The sequence below is a fragment of the Oncorhynchus masou genome, unplaced genomic scaffold (genome assembly GCF_036934945.1).
Source record: "Oncorhynchus masou masou isolate Uvic2021 unplaced genomic scaffold, UVic_Omas_1.1 unplaced_scaffold_1433, whole genome shotgun sequence".
In the NCBI taxonomy this organism is placed as follows: domain Eukaryota; kingdom Metazoa; phylum Chordata; class Actinopteri; order Salmoniformes; family Salmonidae; genus Oncorhynchus; species Oncorhynchus masou.
The window spans coordinates 6,910-29,565 of NW_027004292.1; the positions used below are offsets into that span (position 1 = coordinate 6,910).

The window sequence follows — 22,656 nt, forward strand, 5'->3', positions numbered from 1 at the left end:
AGTCTCCCACCTCAGCTGTAGATCTCTGCAGTTCATCCAGAGTGATCATGGGCCTCTTGGCTGCATCTCTGATCAGTCTTCTCCTTGTATGAGCTGAAAGTTTAGAGGGACGGCCAGGTCTTGGTAGATTTGCAGTGGTCTGATACTCCTTCCATTTCAATATTATCGCTTGCACAGTGCTCCTTGGGATGTTTAAAGCTTGGGAAATCTTTTTGTATCCAAATCCGGCTTTAAACTTCTTCACAACAATATCTCGGACCTGCCTGGTGTGTTCCTTGTTCTTCATGATGCTCTCTGCGCTTTTAACGGACCTCAGACTATCACAGTGCAGGTGCATTTATACGGAGACTTGATTACACACAGATGGATTGTATTTATCATTAGTCATTTAGGTCAACATTGGATCATTCAGAGATCCTCTCTGAACTTCTGGAGAGAGTTTGCTGCACTGAAAGTAAAGGGGCTGAATAATTTTGCACGCCCAATTTTTCAGTTTTTGATTTGTTAAAAAAGTTTGAAATATCCAATAAATGTCGTTCCACTTCATGATTGTGTCCCACTTGTTGTTGATACTTCACAAAAAAAATACAGATTTATATCTTTATGTTTGAAGCCTGAAATGTGGCAAAGGGTCGCAAAGTTCAAGGGGGCCGAATACTTTCGCAAGGCACTGTATATGATGAACAGAGAGTAGCGTAAAAAGAGGGGTTGGCGGGTGGTGGGACACAATGCAGATAGCCCGGTTAGCCAATGTGCAGGAGCACTGGTTGGTCAGGCTTATTGAGGTAGTAGGTACATGAATGTATAGTTAGTGACTGCATATATGATAAACAGAGAGTAGCAGCAGTGTAAAGGAGGGGTTGGGAGGGGACACAATGCAAATAGTCCAGGTAACCATTTGATTACCTGTTCAGGAGGCTTATGGATTGGGGGTAAAAACTGTCGAAAGCCTTTTTGTCCTAGACTTGGCACTCCGGTACCACTTGCCATGCGGTAGTAGAGAGAACAGTCTATGACTGGGGTCTTTGACAATTTTTAAGGCCTTCCTCTGACAATGTAGAAAATAGTCAAAATGAAGAAAAACCCTTGAATGAGTCCAAACGTTTAACTGGTACTGTACATACACATCCACAAGTCCTAATTGTCTCAGACCACGGAGTCTTGGTCAAAACATATTTTGCGAAACACTGACCCTTAAAGTCATTTGCTGATTCTGAATGGATCCTGCAGTAAATGTTCACACTAAAAGGTTAAGTTACAGGTTACTAGTCCACAACCAGCTGTCAAAACAAGTTGCTTTAGGAACCACTAGTGAGGAGATAGCAACCTTTCTCCATTACCCAGAGAGGAGACAGCACCACTGAAACCACAATGCTGTCTGGTGCCCATGCATGATGACATTTCAAATAAACCAACTCAATCCCTTTTGTATTATTGTCTATATGAAGTCTGTATGCTCAACAATATGATAACAGCCTACGGTCCTATTGAGGTCCAGTGAAACATATAGCCAACTATAGAGTTTAGAGGCAGGTGGAGGTGCAGTATATCGCTTCTGACTAGTCACAGTAATTAGTAATTACCTGTCTGTTGTGGGTTGTTTACACAAGATGGTGAAATGAATCCTGGGAGGTTCAGTTAAAAACTCATTATTTGGGGATTATAGCCAAGCACATCCTGTACAATATCGAGGATAATATTGTAATGTAGACAGTTTGTGTGGCTGTGGAAGACTGGGGCAACAAAATGTTAAAGAGGAGCCTTTATAAGGGTCAGCCCTGGTGAGGCTTTGGCTAGAGAGGAAAGGAGAAGGCAAGTGGTGATCACTAAGCATCTAAAGGTTGGTTGTCAGTCCTAACAGTTTCATTAGAGGAAACTCGTCTTAGTTTAGACTGTGTGTGCTGACTCTACAGTATGTGCTTTGTGACAGGAGGACGTGCAGGGATGAGACCCATGGACCACGGTGTGCTGAAATGTTGTCTCTTCTCCCTATTCTTGCTAACAGGTAAGATATTGGGCTCCATTTTACTCTTCTTAAAACAGGCGTGAATTGTGCTGGAATAATGTCATCTTTGTTCCTATTAGCAGATATGAAGGAAAGAGTGTAAAACACTTTTATTATATGTGATTGCAAACTGCAATATTCATTTTCATTTCTTGTCACAAACAGATGATATTATTAAAGTCATGAAAAAGAAACATGTCCAATGAAAAATAAAATAAATATAACCCAGCTAGCACATTTGGTTCCTTGGAAGTTGAGGGAACGTATGTTTTTGGTTTTACATTGGTTGTGGGAACACAGCCATACGTTTGCTGACTGGTAAAACATTCTGGTGAACATTTTTGAAACATTCTGAAACATTCTGAGAGCAGAAGTGAAAATGTTATCTGTTCTGAGAACATTTATTTTTAGGTTGCAGGAAGGTTCTGATAACGTTTTACTCTGGTTCCTTGAACATTTTCCTGGGAGTTATTTTTTTATTATAATATCGAATGTATTTGATTAAATATGCAGACAGACAGATTAAAAGTAAGTTCACATTTTAATGCCTCTGACAGCCAACTTTCTAGCTCCGTCCATAACGTTTGGACTTTATAGCATTCCCAGAAAGCATGGATTATTGAGTCATTGTTAGTTTTACACTTAAGACATGACAGAATTTGTGTAATTTTTCTCTTGTATAATAAATTCTATACTTTAGTTTATACTGGATTAAGCATACATTTTCATTAACTGTAATTTTGTTAATTAAGCTCCAACATTCCCTCTATCTTGTGCCAACATCAGTTATTTTGAAGCCTTGGTTCCAATAGTTTATATATATACCTTGTAAGAGATTGACAGTTGGATATGCTCTCTCCAAGGTTTTGTATATCTTATATCATACGAACATCATTTTTTGACTCATATAGATTTCCTCAGGGTTGCTCTGATGTCCAAAAGATTTCAAATCTAAATTTCGTGATATGTAACTTTTAATTTGCAGGTATTTGAAAATATCTACATTGGTCAGAGTCCAAAATTGCATTTTAATTCTGTCATGGAAATAGATATGTTTCCTGTTACCAAGTCATTCTATCAAATCAAATCATTTTATGGTTTCCATTCTTTTACATTTTCATATGCACCAATTTATCGGACAATTCTGAAAAGCTATTCAATGATTGTTCCATAGGGTTGTGTTTTTAGGGAGTAATATTGCTTCTTGTAAAATACGTTTCATTTTCTTTTATATTGTTATATTGTTCTGAACTATGAAGTTGTTAATGTTCTTAGCTTTATCCTTTGAAAATAGACAAAAACAAAAATAAATTATTCTTGGGATGAGGATGCACATCTTTGTTACTCATATAACAGACCCCATTTCAAAGGTACAAGCACTCATTAAGATCAGGTGTGGCCAATCAGTGGGCGCGACCAACCCACCTGAACACACTTTACAAGGTAGAGGATAGAGTTTTGTTGATGCTGAGAACAAAATCTATATGTTTTTACATAACAGTCTTCAAACATTCTCATTACAACAATTTTCTTGTGGTTTTTATAGAAAGTTTTCTTGTATTTTTACAAATTGTATTACTTTCTCAGAACGTTCCAAATCCAAGCAACTATCCTGCACCGTTCCCAGAAAAGTTGTTAGAAGGTTGTATGCAAAATAACCACAGGACAATCAAGCACTTACCAAGCTCTAAAAACATGTTGTTCTCAGAACGTAACTGATAATGGACTAGTGATAAGAGTATCAGGTTTAGATACAGTGCAATATACAGAGAGCATGATCACTTTTCACAGTGAGTCACTATTTTGAAGACATGCAACAACCTTATCCCATTTCATTTTGACTGTGTAAGTCTTTTATTGTACTGTGTTGAACTATTGAAAAGCCTCTTTGGTTCCTAGAAAAGCGCTATATAAATCCAATATTATATTTTGAAATTAAATACCCATCTCTGGTTCCACAGTATCTGCATCAGGCACTCTATCCAACGCAGCAATTACTACTATCCAACCCCTATCAAATACAGCCAATGCATCCCAACCAGCCAACACAGCCACTTCATCCGGTGCAACCACACCCTCCTGTACGACCCGTCGATGTCTGGCCAGCATGCTGATTGCGAAAGAAGCTCTGAGTCAGCCGCAGTCTCCACGGTGCATCTCAATTATCCGTGTGCCGTCAATCGTGTACGAAACTCTGTCTGTCGTAAGTCCCTTTCCTTTCCTTTTAATTGAGTTTTCTACAATGTGATGAGTTTCAGAGATAACATATTGACATTTCTATCATTATGTGATGAATTATCCTCTTCCTAATAAGGATACAAAAAAACTTTGCTTTGAGAGTCGTCTGGAAGTCCCGCTGGTAAGTACACTCTTAGGAAGAAAAAAAAAGGTGCTATAACCTAAAATGGTTCTCCGGCTGTCTTCATAGGAGAACCTTTTGAAGAACCCTGTTTGATTCCAGGTAGAACCCTTTTGGGTTCAATGTAGAATCCTTTCCACAGAGGGTTTGACCTGGAACCAAAAAGAGTTTTCCTATGAGGACAGCTGAAGAACCCTTTTGGAACCCCTTATTCTAAGGGTGTAGGCACAAAACATCCAGAGACATTCAAGTAAATGTGACATTTTGTAATACTACTCATTATGATTATACACTACAGTCTTGGGAAGACCCTGATTTATCATGGAACACATCAGTCTATCATCATGATATGGTGGTCCTGCCTGTCAGCAAAATCTGGAGTCCTGAACTCCATGTGACTAATGGGTGAGTCCACTAACAGAATACAATAACTTATGTTATGTTTCATTCATTTTAGGAGGCTTGGTGCTGGAAAAGCACACTTCTAGATTTATCTCAGTCTTATTAGTATCATGGTTATTATATTTATTCCGCCTATTTTAGAGTTTAAATGATTTAAGTTACTAACACGAAACCAACTTCCAAATGTCCAGACTGCCCCCAACATAGAGTGCTTGCATTCAGAATTGTTATAACATTTTGACCTTTTGAACTATAACCATTTTAAATGATCATAAAAGCTCCATAGGGTTGAATGGAAAGTATTTTAAATGATCATAAAAGCTCCATAGGGTTGAATGGAAAGTATTTTAAATGATCATAAAGGCTCCATAGGGTTGAATGGAAAGTATTTTAAATGATCATAAAGGCTCCATAGGGTTGAATGGAAAGTATTTTAAATATGCTCTTACACCAGTCAAGCTATCGACAGCAACCAGCGTGTACATGTTCAAACTGAGCCAACTTAGATTGTTTTTATACAGATTTGTTATACTATTTATACGTTCTGAACTATAACCATTTAAATTAACATGGATTTGAATGAGAACCATAGGAATACACAGTAAGCTATTCAAAATGTTTATCAACTATAAGCATTGCATAAATTAGCATGAAATAAAACTCACCAACAATAACTTTTGAACTGTTCAAGCAAGAGACGCCAAACCAACTTTTACATGTTCACTAGATCAATCTTCACTTGTCTGTTTAGAGTGGCCAAATGTTTAGTTGTGACAGTTTTAGTACATCAATCCTCAGTTGTCTGTCCTCAACCTCTCATGTCTAAAGAGTGCAAACAACGATGAAGCACGGCAACAAGGATTTGCTGGTGCACAGCAACGGGACTATAGAGCACATGGTCATCATGAAAACTGTGGTGGGCTGTGAGGTCAATCTGTACAACTACCCCTTCGCTTCAGATTTCTGTGCCATCGCCCTTAATGTGTGGGCAATTAGTGGTAAGTGCATCATTTCAAACCTCATTTTGTCTGCTAAATGGTTCTTGCACACCATTATTTACCAAAGCTCTTACTAACCAAAAACAACAAACCAAAAAAATAGTTGTCTGTATAGCCTAATGCAATTTAGTATATAATGCATTTCAGTTTATTTGTCATCTTTGGAATTTTCTATGCATCCTGACTGTCTAGCATTTCATTTGGTCCTTGTTAGTGGGCTGGACACAGTTGGGCCATACTTAAGAACGCAAAAAAAATTGTTAAAGTTTAAGCATCAGACAATTAAAATTGTTGATGTAGTTGCATGTGATCAAAGGCTGTATGTTAACTGTTCCCATGACATAACCTGGCAGATTGATCCATATGCTAACCTCATCAGAGGTCAATGATTATTTCCTGTAACAAATTCCGCATCTGCCTATCAAAGACCTTAAACTTTTTTGTTGTCCCCTACTAAAGATTCCATCTTTAACTAAACTCTCCCAAATTAAATAATGTTAATTCATAAGTTAATAACAAATAAGAATTATATTAACAACATAACAAATGCAAGCTCTAATTCATTGTATAGCCTAGTTCAAGGCGGTAGCGTGAAATAGACAAATGCGTGGGTAAATGGTAAGCTTTCGCCTAGCCTCAAAGCGGAAGTTCAGGATTTTACAACATGATGTTAGATGGTTCCTCACCCTAAAAGTAGTATGGGCAAGGAGAAACTGTAATCCATGGTTCGATTTTCTCTGAACAGCCACTACAAACTTTAGCCACCGCTAACAAAAAATCTATGCGAGTGAAAGGGGAAATCATGCAATTGTCAATTTTACAAAATCATTTTTTTATTTGTGGTAGTTTTTCCATCCCCTCCTGAGAACCAAGCTAAAACCGAACAAAGAGCCTAAAATCAAGGAATGAACGAAAGCAAATATGTTGTGGACCGTTACACCCCTAATGCCTATTGATATAAAACATTGTTTTTGTTATAAACTATGTTATGATCTTTGAATGACTGAACTGGTATCAAATATCTACCTTTCCAGGATGTGGTATGTTCCTGAACTTTGGGAAAGTGAGCACAACTAGTGCAAACCGTGGGGACTGGCTAACCGAGGAGGTGGAACTCAACACTAAAGGAGGCAGAGATGATCGCAACTATCTATGGGTTAGTGAGTGTTCCTGGTGATTTCAGTAGTTTATGTGACATGTAGAGTAAAGTATCTCTATCTATGGGTTAGTGAGTGTTCAAATCATCAAATCAAATTGTATTTGTCACATACACATGGTTAGCAGATGTTAATGCGAGTGTAGCGAAATGCTTGTGCTTCTAGTTCCGACAATGCAGTAATAACCAACAAGTAATCTAACAATTCCTAAACTACTGTCTTATACACAGTGTAAAGGGATAAAGAATATGTACATAAGGATATATGAATGAGTGATGGTACAGAGCAGCATAGGCAAGATACAGTAGATACTGTATCGAGTACAGTATATACATATGAGATGAGTATGTAAACAAAGTAGCATAGTTAAAGTGGCTAGTGATACATGTATTACATAAGGATGCAGTCGATGATATAGAGTACAGTATATACGTATGCATATGAGATGAATAATGTAGGGTAAGTAACATTATATAAGGTAGCATTGTTTAAAGTGGCTAGTGATATATTTACATCATTTCCCATCAATTCCCATTATTAAAGTGGCTGGAGTTGAGTCAGTGTCAGTGTGTTGGCAGCAGCCACTCAATGTTAGTGGTGGCTGTTTAACAGTCTGATGGCCTTGAGATAGAAGCTGTTTTTCAGTCTCTCGGTCCCAGCTTTGATGCACCTGTACTGACCTCACCTTCTGGATGATAGCGGGGTGAACAGGCAGTGGCTCGGGTGGTTGATGTCCTTGATGATCTTTATGGCCTTCCTGTAACATCGGGTGGTGTAGGTGTCCTGGAGGGCATGTAGTTTGCCCCCGGTGATGCGTTGTGCAGACCTCACTACCCTCTGGAGAGCCTTACGGTTGAGGGCGGAGCAGTTGCCGTACCAGGCGGTGATACAGCCCGCCAGGATGCTCTCGATTGTGCATCTGTAGAAGTTTGTGAGTGCTTTTGGTGACAAGCCGAATTTCTTCAGCCTCCTGAGGTTGAAGAGGCGCTGCTGCGCCTTCTTCACGATGCTGTCTGTGTGAGTGGACCAATTCAGTTTGTCTGTGATGTGTATGCTGAGGAACTTAAAACTTGCTACTCTCTCCACTACTGTTCCATCGATGTGGATAGGGGGGTGTTCCCTCTGCTGTTTCCTGAAGTCCACAATCATCTCCTTAGTTTTGTTGACGTTGAGTGTGAGGTTATTTTCCTGACACCACACTCCGAGGGCCCTCACCTCCTCCCTGTAGGCCGTCTCGTCGTTGTTGGTGATTTCAGTTGTTGTTGTGACATGTAGAGTAAAGTATCTCTATCTATGGGTTAGTGAGTGTTCCTGGTGATTTCAGTAGTTGTTGTGACATGTAGAGTAAAGTATCTCTATCTATGGGTTAGTGAGTGTTCCTGGTGATTTCAGTTGTTGTTGTGACATGTAGAGTAAAGTATCTCTATCTATGGGTTAGTGAGTGTTCCTGGTGATTTCAGTTGTATTTTATTTATGTGGGACATGTTAAGAAACCTTATTCTTATTTTTATGGGCAAAGCTTAAACATTTACACTCAAAAGACAACACACTTATTCAAAACAAATTATTTCTGCCTGGTTTTTTATTTGATTTATTTATACTTTATTTAACTTGGCAAGTCAGTTTAGAACAAATTCTTATTTACAATGACGGCCTTGCAAAAGGCCTCCTGTGTGGACGGGGTCTGGGATCAAATAAATAAATAATATATATATTAGGTCAAAAACACAACACTACATATAGAGACCTAAGAAAAAAACATAGCAAGCCAGCAACACATGACAACACAGCATGGTAGCAACACAACATGGTAGCAGCACAAAGCATGGTATAAACATTATTGGGCACAGACAACAGCACAAAGGGCAAGAAGGTACAGACAACAATACATCATGCAAAGCAGCCACAACTGTCAGTACGAGTGTCCATGATTGAGTCTTTAAATGAAGAGATTAAGATAAAACTGTCCAGTTTGAGTGATTGTTGCAGCTCGTTCCGGGTAACTAGCTGCAGGGAACTGAAAAGACGAGCGACCCAGGGATGTGTGTGCTTTGGGGACCTTTAACAGAATGTGACTGGCAGAACAGGTGTTGTATGTGGAGGATGAGGGCTGCAGTAGATATCTCAGATAGGGGGGTGTGAGGCCTAAGAGGGTTTTATAAATAAGCATCAACCAGTGGGTCTTGCGACGGGTATACAGACATAACCAGTTTACAGAGGAGTATAGAGCGCAGTGATGTGTCCTATAAGGAGCATTGATGGCAAATCTGATGGCCGAATGGTAAAGAACATTGAGCCACTCGAGAGCACCCTTACCTACCGATCTATAAATGATGTCTCCGTAATCTAGCATGGGTAGGATGGTCATCTAAATCAGGGTTAGTTTGGCAGCTGGGGTGAAAGAGGAGTGATTACGATAGAAGAAACCAAGTCTAGATTGAACTTTAGCCTGCAGCTTTGATATGTGCTGAGAGAAGGACAGTGTACCGTCTAGCCATACTCCCATGTGCATGTATGAGGTGACTACCTCAAGCTCTAACCCCTCAGAGGTAGTAATCACACCTGTGGGGAGAGGGGCATTCTTCTTACCGAACAACACAACCTTTGTTTTGGAGGTGTTCAGAACAAGGTTAAGGGTAGAGAAAGCTTGCTGGACACTAAGAAAGCTTTGTTGTAGAGCATTTAACACAAACTCCTGGGAAGGGCCAGCTGACTATAAGACTATCATCTGCATATAAATGGATGAGAGAGCTTCTTACTGCCTGAGCTATGTTGATGTAAATTGAGAAGAGCATGGGGCCTAGGATTGAGACTTGGGGTACTCCCTTGGTGACAGGCAGTAGCTGAGACAGCAGATTTTCTGACTTTAAACACTGCACTCTGAGGTAGTTAGCAAACCAAGCCAAAGACCCCCCAGAGACACCAATACTCCTTAGCCGGCTTATCTGTCTGTCTTCACAGGTATTGCTGAAAATGCGGTCCGAAAACCCGTTTCTGTCCCTGGTCCTGCCCAGTATACTAATCATCTTGGCTGATGTGGGCAGCTTCGCCCTGCCGCTGGGAGAGAGCAAGCGCATCCCCTTCAAGGTTAAACTGGTTCTCAGCTTCATCATGTTCCTCAACATCCTCAAGGACCACCTGCCTGGAGGAGGCCAGTGCAGCCCCATCATCCGTGAGTATCCTGTGTGTAATGCACAAGAATGAAACAGCATTTTGTTATAAACGGTGTGTATGTATCGGAGTTATAGAGCGACCGCGCCAAAAAACAAAACATTCCTTTTGCAAACGGCCAATCAAACATTTATTATATTGTAAAAATTGACTACAAAGTGTAAAAACTGACATTTTTGTCATAAAATCAGCCTCTTCCAAAACTGAATTTGGTACTTAAGTGTGTCACAGTGTAAATTAAGGTTGGGTTTGGATTCCAATCTTGTCATCAATTCATGCCCCCTTTTTCCCAGGTGGCACCGTGTTTGTGGAAGAGTGGGCAAGTTTGTTTTGCATGGCCCGGTGCCCTTGGTGGGTGGAGATTTCTCCAATGTGGTCCTGTGTAGCTCAGTTGGTAGAGCATGGTGCTTGCAATGCCAGGGTTGTGGGTTCGATTCCCATGGGGGACCAGTATGGGGATAAAATCTGAAAATGTATGAACTCATTACTGTAAGTTGCTCTGGATAAGCGCATCTACTAAACAAGTAAAATGCAATTGACTAGTAGGAAATGAACCAATGGAATGGTCGAAAATGAGAAAACCCTGCCCACCCGGGGAACTAGGCTTTGTCAAATGACTCATATTTCCACATGCACTGAGAAACAGTCTTCTTCAGACAATACGGTGTAGATGGGTGGTTTGGCAGGAGCTTGATGTGCAATGCACATATTGATCGCAAAATACTCTAGTGAAAATGGGCTTCCATAAAATTGTTCAACAATCTTGGGCAGGATATGGATTAACTGTTACATCTCATGCTAGCTACTACTTCTGTGGGCTCTCAAACCTGAGACTGCCTGGTGTTGTTGGTTACACTAGCTAGCTACATTATTTGATAATGCTAATGAGCCAGGCAAGCTATGACACTAACAGTTAGCTAAATACAAAGCTAACATTAGCAAGCTAGCTACCTTGATCTTGCAGTTAAAAAAGCTGTTAGCAAGGGATCTTGATTGGCTATCAGGGCATATCTTGCTAACTATAGCCTATTCATTGCCATTTCAGGTTGGCTAGGATGTAGCCAGCTTGCTTTCAATAATCTTTCAATTCCAACTGGCAAGCCAAAAGATCCCTGCTAGTTAACATTAGCGAATGTTAGCTAGCTAACTAACTATACCTAATTTCAAGTCAGAATTGCAAATTAAGCGAAGAGCAAGCTGGAAAAACAGGTAAAAATTAGATTTTACCGAGTTACAGTTTAAATAAGGAAATCAGTCAATTGAAATAAATTAATTAGGCCCTATTCTATGGATTTTACATGACTGGGAATACAGATAAGCATCTGTTGGTCACAGATACATGGATCAGAAAACCAGTCCGTATCTGGTGTGACCACTATTTGCCTCATGCAGTGTGACACTCCTTCACATAGAGTTGACCAGGCTGTTGCTTGTGGCCTGTGGAATGTTGTCCCACTCCTCTTCAATGGTTGTGCAAAGTTGCTGGATATCGGCGGGAACTGGAACATGCTTTTGGAACACAAGTTGATCCAGAGAATCCCAAACATGCTCAATGCGTGTCTGGAGAGTATGCAGGCCATGGAAGAACTGGGAAATGTTCAGCTTCCAGGAATTGAGTACAGATTATTGTGACATGAGGCAGTACATTATCATTCTGAAATATGGTGATGGCGGCGGATGAATGGCACGACAATGGGCCTCAGGATCTCGTCACGGTAACTCTGATTTCAAATTACCATCAATAAAATGCAATTGTGTTTGTTGTCTGTAGCTTATGACTGCCCATACCATAACCCCACCTCCACCATGGGACACTCTGTTCACAACATTGCAAACCCCTCACCCACACAACGCCAAACACGCTGTCTGCCATCTGCCCGGTACAGCTGAAACCAGGATTAATCCATGAAGAGCACACTTCTCCAGTGTGCCAGTGGCCATCGAAGGTGTAGGATTTGCCCTATGAAGTCTGTTACGACGCCCCTCAGGTTAAGACCCTGGTAAAGACAACGAGCAGGCAGATGCGCTTCCCTGAGACTGGTTCTGACAGCTTGTGCAGAAAACCTTCGGTTGTGCAAACCCACAGTTTCATCAGCTGTCCGGGTGGCTGGTCTCAGACCATTATGGGATCAGCCGTCTTGCTTCAGGGGGAGATGTGGCGATATGCTGATATCTACAGTATCTGATGACGTTATGTCAAGTTCATAAGCGCACTGCCAGGCATGCACAGTACAGCCTGTGATGTTCTACACTGAACAAAAATATATAACGCAACATGTAAAGTGTTGGTCCCATGTTTCATGAGCTGAAATAAAAGATCCCAGAAACGTTCCAGATGCACAAAAAGCTTATTTCTCTCAAATTTTATGCACACATTTGTTTACATCCCTGTTAGTGAGCATTTCTCCTTTGCCAAGATAATCCATCCACCTGACAGGTGTGGCATATAAAGAAGCTGATTAAACAACATAATTCCACAGGTGCACCTTGTGCTGGGGGACAATAAAAGGCCACTCTAAAATGTGCAGTTTTGTCACAAAACACAATGTGTTGTAGGACCGCTGATCTGACTGAAGACCGCAGGCATTCAACTCGCAGTAGTTGATATCGTTTCCACGGTAACATGTATTTACATCACATGATGAAGCTTTGAAACTATGTTGCAAGGTTCATTTGCAGCAAGGTTATGTAGAACGAGTATCACATGAAACATTCCAGACACTGGTTCTTGCCATCTTGGCATACTTTTGATTTGACAGAGAACTATATCCTAGCCTAAGGTTAGACAGGCTAGCCAGCTCCCCCCAGTTTGGCAAAACATGTGGTCGATAAGAGTTTCTATTCGCCACCTCTCTACTTTAGCCTACACACAGAAGTGAATTAGATGATCATCTTGAGATGGCGAGTCACTCAGGTGGGGTGAAACCATAACACAAAGACAACTTTTGTTTGGCTTCAATCATGACCCCTAGCATTTCATAATGAGACAAATCTAAAACGAGGCCAAACCAGGAAGTTCAGCCGTCCTTTAAGAATGTGCAGAAAGCTCACTCCACAGCTAGCTTGAAATGTTGCCAAGGGAGCTATCAAATTGGATATTTTTCTATAGCTCAATTGTTTGGTACGGTGTCAAGGTGGACGGCTGATGTGTGTTTGCGAGCAGAGTTTCACTATTTCTAGCCCGGTATGTTACAGGGACAGTAAAGAATATACTGGTAGCAGCACACTGATGTCGGTTTCATGTATACAGGACCTCTCTGCCACCATATAACTCACACATCTCTCTCGTTGTTCTCCATAGGAAAGCACTTCTGTTTCTGTTTGGTCATCCTGGTGTTGAGCACGTTGCAGTCTATGGTGCTCACACGCCTGGCTAAGTGTGGCACTCTCTGGCCCTGCAGCCTCTCAAAGTCCAAAGACTCACTGTTTAAAGACACAGACAATGAAGAGGGTAAACATTTTCATTATTCTGTCATCTCAGTTACCCACAGAGCAAGATATATTTTTTTCTGTTTGCCAAAAAAGACGTTACCAAACCTCCTTATTAGGGCTGCCAGAGTTAATCAGTTAACGTTATCATTTTAGTGCACAATATTTTATTTATTTACTATTAATCGAATTGTGTGAAAGTGTTGAATACACTGAAAACATCAAATACATAATCTATACCGCAAAAATGTACAATACCATGTAAAAATAAGTGGACATTGAGATGAAATAATGTCCTTTCTTTGACCTAATTTGACTAACTGTTACATTAGACAGAATCAAGATGTCAATATTCTTGAAATGTTTCTTTGTATTTAAAAATCCTAAAATTACAGCTCACTTTGGAATGTATCCCCCCCCCCCAGTCAATTGTTGACAGTCTTTATGCAACCATTTATAACCTGACCATGATGTCATAATGACTTTATTGCAACCAGTCTACATTAAGGGGAACCCCATTTAAATATATGCTTATAGGGGGAATTTAAACAATTTACTTAAATCATTTACTGACAGTGTTACTGTTTGAGTTTTTTTTGCCATCATTTCCAATTTGTGGTCAAATATGACACCTGTTGGCACTTTCAGGGGGCAAAATAAATTGGCCACTTTTAGGGTAAAAAAAAAAACATCACCATAAACAAGTCGAGGTATTTTGTTAATGCACAACCATTCTTACACTCTAGCTGCAGTTGACGTCTTACCAGCATATTTCTCGCATGTCCACAAAAATAATAATGTTATGTTAATCATGCTATCCCTTTTTCCTCTCTTTACTTTGTCTGATATTAACGCCTCAGAGGAAGAGAAGAATACAGCCCTCCAGAAGGTGGTGAAGTTTCTCAACAAAATGGCTGCACAAGACCAGAAAAATGCTATACACCATCGCTTTGCCAACAAAGTGGACTTGATCTGTTTCTGTATCTATCTCACCGTCCTCATCGTTTACTCATTCATCATTTTAGTTTTCTCCTTTGGTTCTCAATGTGAGATCAACCATTTAGAATTCTGGCATTAAATTCTTTATTTGCGTTTAACAATGATATTTAAATAAATATAAAGTATGTGTGTATTCTTCAGTAGAGATTTAACAATATTTATTTCAATATGTTTGAAACTAGCCAGTCATATGTGGAATAATACATTTAGCAAATGGGACTCTAAATATACCTGGAAGAAGCAATGAACAGGTTTCAAAGGATGACACAGGAGGAACAGTGCCGCCATAATGAATACAGCAACATTTTTTTTTCTAAAAAAACATTCAAGACTGATGTAATGAGCCTAAGTGGGGTGTTCATTGGATAGACTAATGATGCGTTGAACATATGTCTGAAACTAGTTGTCAGTTATTGTTGCCCGTCGTGTAAACATGTCTAACCCGTTTGCTAATGTAGCCTGTGGCAACGAGCTCCGGAGTCTAGCTACATTTTAGTCAGTAGCTATCCTTCTAAATGCGGTGGTTACTGGATAAACTACCTATGAGTTGAACATAATTGGCTGAAAATGAACTAATAGCCAGTTGTTGTTGTTGTCCATGGTGGAACTAGTAACCTCCCGGCTCCTGAAGCCCCCATGAGCTTTGAAGCAGTCTGCTAGCGTCATAAAATTAGCATTTAGCTAGCGAACTGAGCTGTTTTACAAGGCTGAGATGACTCAAACACTCAGCTCTGGGATAATATTAACGGGCTGCGGGAATGTTACATTTGTATTTTAATTGTACAGGGATGCAAACTGGTGAGAGCCTAAAATGGTGACCATAATTTTTGGGGGTAGAAACACACCAGAAAATGTGCTTATTTTCAGAGTAATATTGTCACTGCACCAAGATTTTACCAAGTATCATGATACCTAGTAGTATCGTCATACCACAGGGGAAATTAATTTGCATCCTGTTCACCCACCCCCATGGAAATCTGTTTCCGTTTTCTATACGATTTGCACATGCTACACAAAAACCTGTCCCCGATATTCACACATCTACTCAATTTAACTGTTTACTGTATAATAGAATAGACTACTGCAGAAAATGGCTGATTTGCTCATATCCAAAGGCCTTCCTGTGATTGGGCAGGAGGAATGTAGTATGGAATATAAATGCTGTCTTTGTGGCAGTGAAGGGAAAACACTATGGCTATATGCAACCATCTTAACACACACATCCACCCATTAACTTACTCCCTCTCTCACACAATCAGTGCACTAGGCCTTTATTACTCCTGTTTGTACAGAAAAAAAAAATTTGTCAGCAGAGCGAGGAGAAAATCGTTACACGTCTCACAGTACAAGAGCATTGCAGATTTTGTGCGGATCAAAATCAAACATTGGAACGTCTGGGACGGCTCAAAAGACTGCATCGGTAGCACTCAGATCGCGTTTCTGACCCGCTCACATTAAACCAACGTCGGTGACGGATGCGTGCCCCGAGTAGGCAACGATTTGGGGATTTTCTCTACGATCTCAACTTGTCTGGGACAGCAAAATCGGGGCCAAAATCGTATAGTGTATGGCTTTAGGCATCAAACAGAATCTAACAAACCCCATAAAAATATAGGTATTTAATTAAGGCTAAGAATTAAATGGATTAGGAATATGCATCCTACCTTTGAAACACCTCTGCATATCTATCCCTTTTCCATTCTTCCTGTGCCATCCAAATTCCTGCATAGCCTACTGGTCAACGTACTGTCGTCAAACATAATGCGAACGATGATGGTCAGTGATGAAGATGCGTCTAGCAACTTGCTGGTGCCGAGGCCAGGCATGACGACTCAATCCCGGTGTATGGTATTGTCTGGATGACAGACCATCTGGGGGCTATGACAGGGGTCAAACACCTTATCAGTGGCAATCTCGATGAAAACACGTTCCCATGGAAGTCCAGGGGGTCACTGACGCCAGGATAAGATGTAAAGACGGATGAAACTTGAAACGACTAAATAAATGTTACTGTGTGAATGAAATTGTCATGTTTGGATTGTTTCAAGAGTTCATAAAGGGCTATGTATTTTGGTATGTTTTATAGTACTATGCTATGAACTTTGATATGTTTTATAGTACTATGCTATGTATTTTTCTACGCTGTTAAGACTATTTTGTATTCTCTTTATCGTGAAGATTACTGGTATGTACCATTTGCTAATTGTATTCTTATTGCGTAACTGTAATAAATCGGATTACTTTCAAATAGATACAAACCGTAGTCCTCACATTTGAGTAATATTCCTTGAAGTATCATTTGGTGGAATGTCTAATGGTATTCACAATATACATAGCATATATGCTCTCTCTCTAACTGTGCATCTCTGAGCTAAGGTTAACTCAATAATGTAATGCTAGTACATCGATTGCATAATGGTAAACCTACACACGTGCATCTTATAGTATTCCGAGTGGTGACGCAAGGCTTGCAAACCTGGCAATACCCACTGGATACGATTATGGCCCCTTAGTGTTCACACAGTAGCGTGCCATGGTTCTGGGGCCTGGGCCTTCAGTGAAGTCCTACACAGTCCCACCCGAATTAATCAACCTCTTATTACCATCATTATGATGCCATGGCTCTAGACACTATACATTTAGACAGAAACGCAGTATAACCAGGCGTTGCGTCACCTTGAAATTGACATTTTTATTCAGAGAATTGCAGGGGAAGAGTACAATACCTTTTCATTGTGCAGCTTCGTTGCCCTGCGCGCTTGTTCGTTGAGCTGTAGATCCACTCGGGTGTCCCCAAAAGTTTTCAAAAGCACCATTGTTTGCAAGTGCCCAGCTGTACTTTGGTGTCTCGTTGCTGCCTTGGTTAGACAACTTAGATTTGCAAAGCCAGTGTGGCTCCAAACACCAAATCGATCACTTGCAAATAATAGGCATTCCCAGCAGTACAGTTTGCAGTGCTTCTCGGAGCCTGTCTTTGTAGCGTCGGCTTTGTAGCGTCGGCGTCTACCTCTCCTGACAATGTCTAACTTTTCTTGAAAAGTCTAAAAATTATAACTTTTTATGTTTCACTATTTACATTTTTATGAAATTCACAGAGGATGGTCCTCCCCTTTACTCCTCTGAGGAGCCTCCACTGATGTATAGACAACTGCTATGGTAACATTGCATGCCATCTATCATACATTAGGAATTAGCATGGCAGCATACACAGATCTGGGCCCAGGCTAGCACATTTCTACGACATGCACCTCCAGCTTGGTATGTACAGCAGCCACTTCCAGCAGCATCACGAACCAGTTCAGCTGTTTCTCTGCCAGTCAATGTTCACCTGTGTGTGTGTGTGTGTCTCATACTCTTCGTCCTCGTCTTCACCAAGTAGCTTCTCATCAAAAGCATCTTCCTCCAAGAAGTCCATGACCTCTCGGTCCTCCTTATCCTGCAGGTCTTCCTCAGAGTTGACCCTTTAGCATACTTATGTTCCACCATAATTTGCAAATAAATTCATTAAAAATCCTACAATGTGATTTTCTGGATTTTTTTTCTTATTTTGTCTGTCATAGTTGAAGTGTACCTATGATGAAAATTACAGGCCTCATCTTTTTAAGTGGGAGAACTTGCACAATTGGATGGCTGACTAAATACTTTTCCCCCCACTGTACATTAATTCTTGCATTTAACAGCAAGAAGGTTTACTATTTTGAAATCATATCACAGATAAACATACACCTAATGAGATATCTACCTCGCTAATAACATTACTATACCCTCTCTTTCTTCTGGATGTCAGGCTAGTTATCTACTAATGCAATCACATCCCAGTTCGTTTTAGCTCTAATACTAATGAATACTCTTCAAATTGTACATTTTAGCATTTTACTTTGTACAGCCATCAAAAGAAAACCTTAGCATCAAAACCACAAGACACAAGCTAAATCAAGTAGGCTACCTTGGTCTGTTTTGGGTGACTGACAGAATTTTGAAGAACAGCCAACAGGCTAGCTAGCTACCGTTAGTTAGCTCACAGACTTTCGTACTGTAGCTAGCAATCTAGCTAACGCTATATGAGGAGACACCCAGGGAAAAATGTACATAAAGTAGATGAGTAATTAGTAAGAAAACAAGTTGGCCATCATTATCATATCGTCAAATGTACTTTAGAAAGATGGCAATTGCCATACGAACAGGTAGAACCGTTAGTCAAAAATAGCTAGCAATACTAATGGTAGCTGTCTAAAACTCATGAATAGCATGTCCTTTACTTATAATCTAAAAATAAGTAGCTAAACACTTACTTCATGAATGGTTGCTGCTGCCCATTTCAAAATCCACGTGTGTCCCGAGCCTGTTTTGCAATGCAGTCTGATGAGTAGTGTGCTGTGCATATGCAGATGTTCTGAACTTCAGACTGAACTTCTCTTGACAATTATTATGAAAACCAAATCGAAGCCAAATCAGACGTAGTGATTGCCTGAATGGAAGACAGCGCAAAGACACTGCACAATATCTTGCTTATGAGCGGGACCAGCACCAGAACTAGGATGATATGTAAATAAACAATGAACATTCTTGTTCATTGGTCCATTATCATCCGATCGCCTTGTGACCTTATGCGGTGGGCCCAAAATCTTCCCACCGGAGCCAGATGGAATTCCAAGCATTTAAAAAAACAGCTCTTACACAAAAAGGGCATTATCATATTTTCGTGAATTTCAGAGTGTTATTTCGACCTCATAGCGTGGAAATAGCATGAAAAAAAGGGAAATAATGTTGTTTTTTAACTACACTGGGCCTTTAAACCTAATAATCTATAGGTTTTAATGACAGGTGGCAGCATATCCGCTTCTGATCAGTCAAAGGTAGTAATTACATGTCTGTTGTGGTTGTTGTTTACACAGGATGGTGAAATGAATCCTGGGAGGTTAATTTAAAAACTCATTATTTGGGGATTATGGCCAAGCACACACTGTACAATATCAAGAATCATAATAACATGTAGACAGTTTGTGGGGGTGTGTATGTTCTCGTGGAAGACTGCTGTGACCACATGTTCCAGGGCAGCCTTTATAAGGGTCCTCCCAGGTGAGGCTTTGGCTTGAGAGGAAAGGAGAAGGCAAGTGGTGATCACTAAGCATCTAAAGGTAGGTTTTCAGTCCTTCTTCTAACAGTTTCATTGGAGGAAACTCATCATTTCTACTAAGACTGTGCACCAATGTCTAACTGACCATGTACTTTGTGACAGGAGGACGTGCAGGGATGAGACTCATGGACCACAGCGTGCTGAAATGTTGCCTCTTCTCTCTACTCTTGCTAACAGGTAAGACATTGGGCTCCATTTTACTCTTCTTAAAACAACACAAATTGCACCAGAAGAATGTCATCTTTATTGTTCCTATTAGCACTCATAAATTATTCAGACCCCTTGACTTTTTCCACATTTTGTTACGTTACAGCCTTATTCTAAAATGGATTAAATCGTTTTTTCCCCTCATCAATCTACACACAATACCCCATAATGACAAAGCCAAAACAGGTTTTAAGAAATGTTTGACCCCCTCCCCAAAAAAACAAGAAATATCACATTTACATAAGTATTCAGACCTTTTACTCAGTACTTCGTTGAAGCACCTTTGTCAGCTATTACAGCCTGAAGTCTTCTTGGGTATGAAACTACAAGCTTGGTACACCTGTATTTGGGGAGTTTCTCCCATTCTTCTATACAGATCCTCTCAAGCTCTGTCAGGTTGGATGGGGAGCATCGCTGCACAGCTATTTTCAGGTCTCTTCAGATATGTTAGATCGGGTTCAAGTCCGGGCTCTGGCTGGGCCACTCAAGGACATTCCGCGTTGTCTTGGCTGTGTGCTTAGGGTCATTGTCCTGTTGGATGGTGAACCTTCACCCCAGCAGTCTAAGGTCTCTCTGTACTTTGATTTGTTCATCTTTCCCTCAATCCTGACTAGTCTCTACTGAGGAGTGGCTTCCATCTGCCACTCCATCTGCAGAGATGGTTGTCCTTCTGGAAGGTTCTCTCATCTCCACAGAGGAACTCTGGAGCTCTGTCAGAGTGACCATCGGGATCTTGGTCACCCCCCCCCCGACCAAGGCCATTCTCCCCCAATTGCCCAGTTTGGTCAGGCGACCAGCTCTAGGAAGTCTTGATGATTCCAAACTTCTTCCATTTAAGAATGATGGAGGCCACTGTGTTATTGGGGACCTTCCTAGCTGCAGAAATGTTTTGTTACCCTTCTCCAGATATGTGCTTGACACAATCCTGTCTCTGAGCTCTACGGACAATTATTTTGACCTCATGGCTTGGTTTTTGCTCTGACATGTTTTTGCTCTGACAACTGTGGGACCTTATATAGACAGGTATGTGCCTTTCCAAATCATGTCCAATCAATTGAATTTACCCCAGGTTGACTCCAATCAAGTTGTAGAAACATCTCAAGGATGATCAATGGAAAGAGCACAATTTCAAGTCTCACAGCGAAGCGCCTGAATACTTATGTAAATAAGGTATCTGTTTTATATAAATTATAAATTTGCAAACATTTCTAAAGACCTGTTTTCACTTTGTCATTATGGTGCATTGTGTGTTGATGAGGATTTTATTTTATTTGATCCATTTGAGAACATAACAAAATGTGGAATGAGGGAAAGGGTCTGAATACTTTCCGAATGCACTTTATGTACAAAAGTATGTGAACACCTCTTCAAATTAGTGTATTCCGGCTATTTCAGCCACACCTGTTGCTGAGGTGTATAAAATGAAGCACACAGCCATGCAATCTCCATAGACAGACATTGGCAGTAGAATGCCCTTACTGATGAGCTCAGTGCCTTTCAATGTGGCTCTGGTCAACTGTAAGTGCTGTTATTGTAAAGTGGAAACAGCTAGGAGCAACAACGGCTCAGCCGCGAAGTGTTAGGCCACACAAGCACACAGAACGAGACCACCTAGCGCTGAAGTGTGTAGTGTCTAAAAATGGTCTGTCCTCGGTGGCAACACCAATCTGCCTCTGGAAGCAAGATCAGCACAATAACTGTTTGTCGCGAGCTTCATGAAATGTCCAGATACTTTTAGTCATGTAGTGTATTGGGGCGATAATTGTCTAGCGATAGAGTATCAGGTCACTTTTGACAGATATTGAGTCACTACTATGAAGACATGCAACAACCTTATCCCATTTCATTTAGATTTAAGTTGGTCATTTCTTGCACTGTGTTGTTGAACTATTGGAAGGCATCATTGGTTCCTAGAAAACCGCTATATAAATCCAATGTATTATTCTGAAATGAAATACCTGTCTCTGGTTCCACAGTGTCTGCAGCAGACCCTCCATCCAATGCAGCCATTTTAGCTAGTGAAATGACTCCAGGCAAAGCACCAACACAGCCAGTACAAACCAACCATCCAACACAGCCAGTACAAACCAACCACCCAACACAGCCAGTACAAACCAACCATCCAACACAGCCAGTGCAAACCAACCATCCAACACAGCCAGTACAAACCAACCATCCAACACAACCAGTACAAACCAACCATTCAACACAGCCAGTACAAACCAACCATCCAACACAGCCAGTACAAACCAACCATCCAAAACAGCCACTTCATCCAGTCTCCATCATGCATCTCAAATGCTGATCAGTGAAGCTCTGAGTCAGCCACAGTCTCCATCATGCATCTCAAATATCAGTGTGCCGTTAATAGTGTATGAAACTCTGTCTGTCGTAAGTCACTTTCTGTTCCCTTTAATTGAGTTTTGTACAATGTGATGAGTTTCAGAGATAACCTACTGACAGTTATATCATTATGTGATGAGGAATTATTCTCTTCCTAAAAGGACACAAAAAACCTCCGCTTCGAGTGTCGTCTGCAGGTCATACTGGTAAGTACACATCAAACATGAAGGGAGACATTCAAGTAAATGTGACATTTTGTAATACTTGTCATGACTATGATTCTTCCCCCAAACCATTAGACTGCTGAACAATGAATCAAATGGCCAGCCGGACTATTTACATTGACACCCCTCCTTTTGTTTTTACACTGTTGCTACTCACGGTTTATTATCTATGCATGTCAAACTTTACCCCTACCTACATCTATAAATGACCTTGACTAACCTGTA

General features: G+C 40.6%; 1 protein-coding gene and 1 long non-coding RNA gene across 2 annotated transcripts; both read left to right on the forward strand.

The window, feature by feature from the left end:
- Nucleotides 1–1,630: 1,630 nt before the first annotated feature.
- Nucleotides 1,631–16,766, forward strand: LOC135530825 (5-hydroxytryptamine receptor 3A-like). The gene is made up of 10 exons (XM_064958998.1): nucleotides 1,631–1,840; nucleotides 1,931–2,005; nucleotides 3,967–4,208; nucleotides 4,320–4,364; nucleotides 4,663–4,769; nucleotides 5,595–5,764; nucleotides 6,799–6,920; nucleotides 9,883–10,093; nucleotides 13,394–13,543; nucleotides 14,382–16,766. The coding sequence occupies exons 2-10, from the start codon at nucleotides 1,945–1,947 to the stop codon at nucleotides 14,597–14,599; spliced, it is 1,326 nt and encodes a 441-aa protein (XP_064815070.1). The 5' UTR covers nucleotides 1,631–1,840; nucleotides 1,931–1,944; the 3' UTR covers nucleotides 14,600–16,766.
- A 2,858-nt stretch (nucleotides 16,767–19,624) lies between these two features.
- Nucleotides 19,625–21,907, forward strand: LOC135530821 (uncharacterized). The gene is made up of 3 exons (XR_010453905.1): nucleotides 19,625–19,658; nucleotides 19,760–19,834; nucleotides 21,841–21,907. It is a non-coding gene; the product is annotated as an uncharacterized LOC135530821 (long non-coding RNA).
- Nucleotides 21,908–22,656: the final 749 nt, after the last annotated feature.

What these genes read in the sequence shown, in the direction of transcription:
- LOC135530825 (XM_064958998.1), top strand. Translation starts at nt 1,945, where the DNA reads ATGAGACCCATGGACCACGGTGTGCTGAAATGTTGTCTCTTCTCCCTA. An exon ending in CTCCCTATTCTTGCTAACAG is followed by an intron (nt 2,006 to 3,966) that starts GTAAGATATTGG and finishes CTGGTTCCACAG; the next exon opens with TATCTGCATCAGGCACTCTA. An exon ending in CCAGTGCAGCCCCATCATCC is followed by an intron (nt 10,094 to 13,393) that starts GTGAGTATCCTG and finishes TGTTCTCCATAG; the next exon opens with GAAAGCACTTCTGTTTCTGT.